General features: G+C 42.3%; 1 protein-coding gene across 2 annotated transcripts; it reads left to right on the forward strand.

The window, feature by feature from the left end:
- The first annotated feature begins 2,812 nt into the window (after positions 1-2,812).
- On the forward strand, positions 2,813-8,683 carry LOC114765880 (BTB/POZ domain-containing protein 10-like). 2 transcript variants are annotated; one of them, XM_028956385.1, is made up of 10 exons: positions 2,813-3,152; positions 3,736-3,756; positions 3,835-3,967; positions 4,900-5,096; positions 6,103-6,385; positions 6,465-6,567; positions 7,185-7,305; positions 7,420-7,617; positions 7,716-7,826; positions 7,903-8,683. In XM_028956385.1, the coding sequence occupies exons 3-10, from the start codon at positions 3,873-3,875 to the stop codon at positions 8,232-8,234; spliced, it is 1,440 nt and encodes a 479-aa protein (XP_028812218.1). In that variant the 5' UTR covers positions 2,813-3,152; positions 3,736-3,756; positions 3,835-3,872; the 3' UTR covers positions 8,235-8,683. The 2 variants fall into 2 exon arrangements, with proteins under 2 accessions (XP_028812218.1, XP_028812219.1); XM_028956386.1 differs by lacking the exons at positions 2,813-3,152; positions 3,736-3,756 and having other exon boundaries at positions 3,844-3,977.
- The last annotated feature ends 379 nt before the right edge of the window (positions 8,684-9,062 follow it).

Raw genomic sequence — 9,062 nt, forward strand, 5'->3', positions numbered from 1 at the left:
ATCCATATATATATATATATATATATATATATATATATATATAGAGAGAGAGAGAGAGAGAGAGAGAGAGAGAGAGAGAGAGAGAGAGAGAGAGAGAGAGAGAGAGAGAGAGAACAGACAGAAAACACAGCAACTAGCAACTAAGGAAGCAGACGCGTCATCGGAAGGTTACTGGTTCGAATCTCAAACCCCCGAGGTGCCACTGAGCAAGGTGATGGGTTGAAAACAGAGGACACATTTTGTTGTGTGTACTGTGTGCTGTGCTTGCTGTGTATCACAATGAAAATCACTTCACTTTCATTTTTCACTTTCATTAGTGAAGACGTGGTGTGGTGTGATGTGGCGAGGCAGGGCGTGGTGAGGCATGGCATGGCATGACTTCTTGTCTCTGTCATCCTACACCTGTCCCTCTCTGTCCCCTCAGTGCAGATACCTATGCCTATACTGTCCGGAGGTCTCTGGATGCCTGATGGCCGGGTCATTCTTAGCAGTATTTGAGTGTCAGGGACATCTCAGATCCAGCTCTCTTTTGAGACTTCTAATGCACCCAGTTCACTCATGGCATCCTGCTTTACTTCCTCCACACTCCCTTCTTTCTAAGACTATCACTGTTTCTCTTGCACCTGGTCACTCAACTATATCAAGGGTCTGAAAAAGAGTGTTCCAATAAGACCAGTACATTTATAGTGATTTCAGCATACTAAGTATCTGTATTCAATCTATTGTTTTTCTGGAGGGTTTGTATAGTGGGGTTTTGATTACTGAACAGTATGCCATATAGATATGAAATGTTAATAGTACTGTCCAATGGTATTTTGTTAACTTTAACTTTCCAAAAGCTGGTGTGATTTGTGTTCAGCATGGCTGTTATCATTGTATCATGCCAGTGACCTCCATTAATGGTTTGTGAACAGTTCTTCGCCTAAATCCCTGTCAAGTTCTCCTTCACTACTGCTGCAGGACATGCCATTGGTGACATGGCTAACATTGTGACTGCATGAGCTAATGACAAAAACTTGGTCTTGTCACCCTAACATGTGTAGCTTTTGATTTAGCTTCTTCTCACAGATCACGGGTTAGTGGTGTTTGCAAGGTTGCCCCTTGGCTGTTTCTAGAAATAGTATGCAACATATTTCACTTACTATTTTATACCGAACAGTTTCATTATTGCATGTTTTTACTGTACACAATCTTCCACTCTAGAAGTCGTGCCCTCTCTGCTACAGCAGGTGACTTTAAACCCAGTAGAGCAGCTTGGAAGTACCAAGTACCATGAGACAAAAATGAATCAACACGATTTCATTCAGACAAGAAAGGTTCAGCAATTCATATTTATTTCTGCACTGGAGACCTGGGTGCCCCTGTCATGACACAGTCATTCCTTTTCCACATTTAGCAAACTTCACATGGTTACCTAATGTGTCCTATGTGACAAGGTTATTTAGTTCCCATAAATCATGCAGTTTCACATGGTTTGCATTTGAATTGTTCACCGTACTGCAATGCTCTCCAGTCTCAGCCCCACATCAAGCTCTTCTCGGGGTAGTAGTTGTTAAATGAGCATGATTTTAGTATAGTGTGTGGTGTGTGACCTCTCTCAGCATCATGCAGATGAGATGAGCTCTGCCGGCCTGTGTGCCTCAGCGGCATGATCAGTGAGTCCTTGTGGCCGAGGTGTTGAAAGCGGAGTAAGTCAGGGACACAGCGGCTGGCCTTTCGTCATGCACATTCCTCTGCTGTAAAACCAAGAGCTGACATCACCATGGGTTACAGGCCTGCTCATCAATGAGCAGGACAGGCTGCCATATAAAAGACCACAGTTACTCTAATATCCGGATCGACTCTCAGGACCTGACCTATGAAGAAACTATAACCCTACCACCGGGTAAGTGTAGTCTTTTCACTGCCATTTTCTTCTGAGATAAAACCTAAAGTATATATTTTTCACAGGTCACCACAATGACTTCAACAGAGGTTCTAGAAAGAATTTTACTCGTCATTTTCCTCTGTAATATCTGCAGCACTTTGCATGTCAGAGGACAACCTCTCAGGTACAAAGATAGTGTACACTATGTATAATGTTTTATGCATGGCAATGTTGAAATTAAAATGATGTAAAGAGGATACAAAGTATCGTTCCTTACATCCAGCACTTTATACTTATATGTAGTTACAAATAATGGTAGGGACATAAGTGAATGTTAATATAAAAAATATTCACATGCATTTGAACATCAGAAAGCGGTCAATCAGCGAGGTGCAGCTTATGCACAATGTTGGAGAACACAAGCAGATGCTGGAGCGACAGGACTGGCTTCAGGTGAAGCTGAAGAATATCCTTGCTACATCACCCAACAATCTGCAGAAAGGACAGGAGGTCCGGACGCTGTATTCTAACTCTTTACTTCATCTAGACTCCACATATTAAACATTCTGCTCTTACATCTGAAAAATACTGTGTATATGTAGGGTCTTTTATGTTTGTGTATATAATTATTTATTTATTTAATTTTCGTCTGGGGATTATGATTGACATGTATATAGTGTTACTGTATGTTTTTTTGTTGATTTTTTTTTATTCACCATGTTGTGTGAACAAGCTGAAAATAACACAGTAATAGTGGTAATAGAAGAAATTATGGACCAATTTTTGTGATTTTAATCTTTGTAATATTAAATTAAAGTATACTTATATGTTTTCACGGCTAGTAATGTTGTAAAAATATTCTCACAGACTTTTATTTGACAACTATTACCATGAATAACAAATAATAGGGAATAGATATTGGTATTGGTAATCGGAAATGACCGATTTTTAAAACACACACACATTAATAACACACCCTTCGCTACTTCTGAACATTATCGAGAAGTGTCACTAGCTCCTTGAAATTTATTTACTGTTCATTTGTACCCGTTCCTCAACACATGGGTATGGAATTTAATGTTGAAGTGCTCTGACGCGCGGCTCCTGTCCTATCGCGTGATTTCAGCGAGAATTCCGCTATCACTTCCTGTAAGCCGATCAGTCGGGTGTTTTGGTGGAAATGCAGAGATACTGTTGTCTGTATTTTTATAGCCTGTGTGCCGTATAAAACGATTATTATTTAGAAAAGGATATCTTTCTCAGTCCGTGTTACGGGAAACTGAAGGTAAGCATTTATTGTTTGTATATTCAATGTAAAACTCGTTTTACACAAAATTAGCAGAAGTGGCTGAGAGGCTCGTCAAGTTCGCTTTTACTTTTTCATTTATCCTTTAAAGCGATTTTGTACATTATTCCGAGCATGTTTCGAGTACATCAATATTATTATTTTGTGTTGTGGAATAGCTCTTGTGGTTTTGATTGACATATTCTCATGCTATATCATAAATCATATAATTTATCATCATAAATCAGGCATGCAAATGCAATGTTCCTGAGTTATAATACATTCACGTCATAAATCACGGTGTTTTCTATCAATAAATTATACACAATGATAGACTCTTTGCTTAATAATAGTAGTCATTTACTTTAATCAATAATTTCTGGACAGCAGACCACTTGTGTCTGGTTCAGTTTAGTTTTTATTCCTTGATGATTGGTGCATTACTAGGGTTTATTTATCAGGCATATTTTGCCATATGACATTATTTATCAAATAATAATGAGATCATTCTGTTTCTGATTAACCATTAATATCTTATTATTTGTTTTGTTTTGTGCCTATTTCTTGTCCATGTCCACCACAGTGCCCATCTGTACACATCTGGGTAAGCAGCAGCCCTTCAGTTTAGTTTTTATTCATTGTAGATTAGTGTCTACAGTGTGCTTTTTTCATGTCTCAACAGAATACCCACCCAACAGATGAAAGTAGGCTTGATGTGTGATGGCAGCTCGTCTCCAGTCATATGATTCAAGCAGCAGCAACATTTGGGAAAGAAAGGCAGGAAGTCCCCTTCAAAAACTTTGCGAACCTTTAAGGTGACTTTCTGTGAGTGTGAGGAGTGGAAACTGTATTAACATTAATAAATGATATTGATTGTGCTGTTGACCGCATGTGCGGGCTCTGAAACAGGACACCAGAGACTAGCTCTCACAAATGTACATCCCAAAAATGGACATCTAAAAGCTAGGCCATGTCAAGTGCTGTTGGCATCCAGAGTGGCATCAACCCGCAATGTCAATCGGTTGCAATTAATGGTGATTAATTCACAGTGTGTCACTTGGTACTGTGTGTGTATATTTTTCACCTGGTTGTGCCTGATTTCTGCTCAACGTGTGTATGCATCATAATGTGGTAAATGCCCAAAAAAGAATGCAAAAGACGCGTCATCAGCCCTAAAACTGTCCGTGTGTCACTTTATCTAAAGATTGTCTCAGGCATCCCTGTCATAGTTCATACCCCAGACAGGAAATAAACAATACTACTGAATCACGCTTCTCTGTGTATCTGGATTAGAAGGGTGACTGGACACTGTTGAAGAGAAGGACATTCTTAATGCTTCTGAGTTGCAAAACATTTGCACTGCTCAGTTTGGGGAAGGTCCTTTTCTCTTCCAGCATGACTCATTGCACAAAGCAAGGTCCAGAAAGACAAGGTTTGGTGAGTTTTGTATGGAAGAGCTTTATTAACCTTCAAGTGAATAAAAGCCTTTGGATGATCTGGAATAGTGATGTGAGCCTGACCTTCTCATCCAATATAAGTGCCTGAATCACATGCTCTTCAGGATGAGTGTGCAAAAATTCACAGAAAAGAAAAGTGGAAGCTGTTAATTGATGAATTTACAATAGGTATAGATTCAATGGCAGGGGTTTATTTATCAGGCATATTTTGATATATAGCATTATTTATGAAATAGTAATGAGATCTTTTTGTTTGTTTTGTGCATATTCCTTGTCAATGTCCACCACAGGGCCCATCTGTACACATCTGGGCAAACAGCAGACCTTCTGAAAATGAGTTTTCATGGTGCTGGTGGAGGTTGTGACCACTCAAGAGACCGCTGGCGCTCCAGTGACCGTTCACTAGACTCCTCCCATGAACGCAGTGAAGGCCAGCTCACACCCTGTATCCGCAACATCACCTCACCCACACGCCAGCTCAACAGTGGTGAGTGAAGCAAAAGTTGTGCTGGGACCTTTTGGCAAGGTCTTTGATGCACATGGAGGGATGAGGCTGGCCAATGATGCTGATTGGGAGCTATCTGGCCGAGACATGTTCCACCTATCTAAACATTGTTGATCAGGTTCACCCATTCATGGAAACTGAGGGTAATGGGCACTCTTTCAGCAGGACAATTAGTGAAAGTGATTAGTTGTCACTACAGCACAGCATCCAGTGCACACAGTGAAATGTGGTCTCTGCATTTAACCCATCTCCTGAGGGAGCCATGAAAGTCCCGGGGAACAGTTTGTGGGGACAAAACCTTGCTCAGTGCCTCCTTGGCGGGTCAGGATTTGAACCAGCAATCTTCCAGTTACGGTTTCCTTATCCTCAAGTCTGTTTCCTTATCCTGTAGACCAATCACTGTATTCTGCCACAATGCAAAACTGTTTGAGGTTTTGACATGGCTTCCTAAATCTCCAGATCTCAATCCAATCACCACAATCCAAGCACCACATCAGAACTTGCAGAACGGAAAGGATTTGCTAGTGACAGCTTGGTGCCAGATTCCACAGAAGATAATTTCAGATGTCTAGTGGATTCTGTCAGGGCTGTGTCGCCTACTCAGTATTCGGCGTATAATGATAAAATTCAGTCACAGATTTATGGATCGGGATTTTAAAGGTCCTCTGACATGAACATCTGAGATGTTGTGAGATTATTTAACATTAATACTATCCTGACCATGGTCCTGGAGTGGCTAGAAATGGCAATAGGTGTAAAGAGTGTTTTGGTCATTCTGCCTTGCCGTTTAGAGAGCGGCAGGTCAGATGGTCGGATCTGGAATTTGTCCTCTTATGTCGTCATAAGGGTAAAGGTTACCTCCCATTTCTCATGCTTTGCCCACCTAGAGAATTCCACCATTAGGGGACCACTAAGACCTATTTAAAAGCGAAAACTAATTAATGGCAGGGGACCATTAAGTATGTCTGTGACGTTTCCCATTCTGCAGAGAGGGACAGCAGCTCCAGGCCAGGGAGCCCACGGCCCCAGCGGCTCTCGCCCAGCGGCTCAAGCAGCGGTGTGGGCAGCAGCTGTACCAGCAGCCTTTCCAGCTCAGAGGGCACCTTCAAGTGCATGGGCACTGGCGAGATGGTGTTCATCTACGACACTTCCAAAGAGAGCAGCAGCCGTACTGTCCGCACTTCAGAGAAAGTCACGCTTATCGTGGACAGCACTCGCTTTGTGGTGGACCCCAATATTTTCACCGCACAGCCAAACACCATGCTGGGCAGGCGAGTGTGCAGTGTGATCTTTCACCATCCAGATTTAGGCTGTCACTTGTACTAACCATTATTCTCATTTTGTTTTCAGGATGTTTGGATCTGGGAGGGAACACAACTTCACACGACCCAATGAGAAAGGGGAGTATGAGGTTGCAGAAGGGATCAGCTCCACTGTCTTCAGAGCTATTCTGGTCAGTTTCACTTTCAAACCTTATTATTTTTTCATGTTTCTTCATATCTTGATCTTCAGACCCTATGTTGTGACACATAAAATGTTACTCAGGGCATGATTGATTTGGACTAGAATTGGCCATCTATGTCATAATCAGTGCAGCCTTGAGTTTGAAGGAAGGGCCTGTGGAGGCAGGAACACAGAGAAGGGTTCCAAAACATGACTGAAGATTCCCATAACCTCAGTGGTTTGGAAGCTCAGTATGGCTGCTTTTCACCACATTCACCCAAGCTTGTATCCTGAGAGATCGGTTGCTCACTTGTGTCTCTGTGGGCAGCACTAAAGGGCAGTGGTGACCTAGCAGTTAAGGAAGCACACTTGTTACTGGAAGATTGCGAGTTATAATCTGTCAAATCTGTGAAGGTGCCACTCAGCTATACTTGAGCATGTACCACCACCACCACCACCCCCCCCCACACACACACACACACACACACTGCTCGTTTGTTTCTTTGTGATGAGCCACTAGTAGTGTTAAAGTTAGTGTAGTGTGCGGTATTTCAGAGCAACCACTACTTGTGACATGGTAAAAAGTGCAACACGGATGTCCTCTAAATTTCATGTCTTAACTGACAGGATTATTACAAATCCGGGGTAATCCGCTGTCCTGATGGCATCTCTATTCCTGAACTGAGGGAAGCCTGTGATTATCTCTGCATCACTTTTGACTACAGCACGATCAAATGCAGGGACCTGAGTGAGTATCAGCGATTAAATCTGAAATGTGTGATTGGACTGCGTTTATACCTCCACAAGACAGATTTGAGCTTCAGAAACGAGCTTGAATAAGTGATGGTCTTCTACTTGTTAGGTGCTCTGATGCATGAACTGTCAAATGACGGTGCGCGGCGGCAGTTTGAGTTCTACCTGGAGGAGATGGTGCTACCTCTCATGGTAGCCAGCGCTCAGAGCGGAGAGAGGGAATGTCACATTGTGGTACTGACAGACGACGACATAGTGGACTGGGATGAGGAGTACCCACCTCAGATGGGCGAGGAGTATTCACAGAGTGAGACCATTCATTTTTTTTTATTTTATTATTTCCCCTTTTTTTTTTCTTTTTGCACATTTGCTGTATGTTCATTTTTTATTCCTTTTTATTCATAGTCATTTACAGTACAAAACTCTACCGTTTCTTCAAATACATTGAAAACCGAGACGTTGCCAAATCTGTTTTAAAGGAGCGTGGACTTAAGAAAATTAGATTGGGCATTGAAGGTGAATAAAAATACAAACTTATTCTTGTTCAGACTGGTACAGATCAGCCACAGTATTGAATAACTGTCTTTAACAGGCTACCCCACCTACAAGGAGAAGGTGAAGAAGCGGCCAGGAGGCCGACCGGAGGTTATCTACAACTACGTGCAGCGGCCATTCATCAGAATGTCCTGGGAGAAGGAAGAAGGCAAGAGTCGGCATGTGGACTTCCAGTGTGTCAAAAGCAAGTCCATCACCAACCTGGCAGCCGCTGCAGCAGACATCCCGCAGGACCAGCTGGTCGTGCTGCACCCTGGCCCACAGGTGGATGAGCTGGACATCCTGCCCAGCCATCCTGGGCCCAGCGCCGCCGCGCACCATTACAGCAGCAGTGAACCAGAAGCAGACGCTCCGTCACCTGTGCCGTGACAAAGCGCCGTCCCCAGCATGCAGCTGCATGAACACCACAGCGCCATTAATGGAACTGCCTTCTGCACTTTCCTCACTTAGCCACCCGACCCGCACAGCCCTTCACAGCTCTACTGTTTTATTTACGACTCTTTTTCTATTCAACTTGACCAAAGGATTTTATTTTTTGCTAGCTGTTTGTAATAAAACTTTGGTACATTCTCTTGTTTTGTAATTATTGTTGTTATTATTTAGAACAGCACATAGTACTTCATTTTGCATATTTGTGAAGAGTGTTGATGTCTCTGTATCCTAAATATCTCCTGCTTGGGCTCCCAGTGTGTATGGGGATGTCAGTTCAGTCCCCAGTTGATGGCAGTCCTCTTTCCCTGCCTGCAAACTTTATACTGTATGTGGTCAGGATGTGCTAGAGCTTCTTATTGTATAAATAAAAATGTGTAAAACTTAAATCTGCTGTGTCAGAGGATGGTGTTGTCCCTTACCATGTGCTGTAACACTGTATTCCTCTGTGCTACATGACCAGGACAGGCAAAAAGAATCTGTGACAGGCATGTTCTTTAACTGGCAGAGCTTGTTTGACAAAGTGCATCCAGAAATTCTTCACAGCGCATCTCTTTTTCTACATTTTGTTATGTAGTAAATCATTTTTTCCTTAGAATTCTACACACAACACACCATAATGACAACATAAAACAGTTTACTTGAGGTTTTGGCAAATCTATTGAAAATACTAAAAAATTATCATCCTTGAGATGCTTCTGCCGCTTAATTGGTGTCCACCTGTGGAAAAAACAGTTGAATGGACATTACTTGGAAAGACACACAGTC

Source organism: Denticeps clupeoides, chromosome 16, assembly GCF_900700375.1.
Source record: "Denticeps clupeoides chromosome 16, fDenClu1.1, whole genome shotgun sequence".
NCBI lineage: Eukaryota > Metazoa > Chordata > Actinopteri > Clupeiformes > Denticipitidae > Denticeps > Denticeps clupeoides.

Bases quoted from the DNA above. Each gene is read 5' to 3' on its own strand.
- LOC114765880 (XM_028956385.1), top strand. From the start codon at position 3,873: ATGGCAGCTCGTCTCCAGTCATATGATTCAAGCAGCAGCAACATTTGG. The intron at 7,306-7,419 runs GTGAGTATCAGC...TCTACTTGTTAG, and splicing joins GATCAAATGCAGGGACCTGA to GTGCTCTGATGCATGAACTG. The intron at 7,827-7,902 runs GTGAATAAAAAT...TGTCTTTAACAG, and splicing joins AATTAGATTGGGCATTGAAG to GCTACCCCACCTACAAGGAG.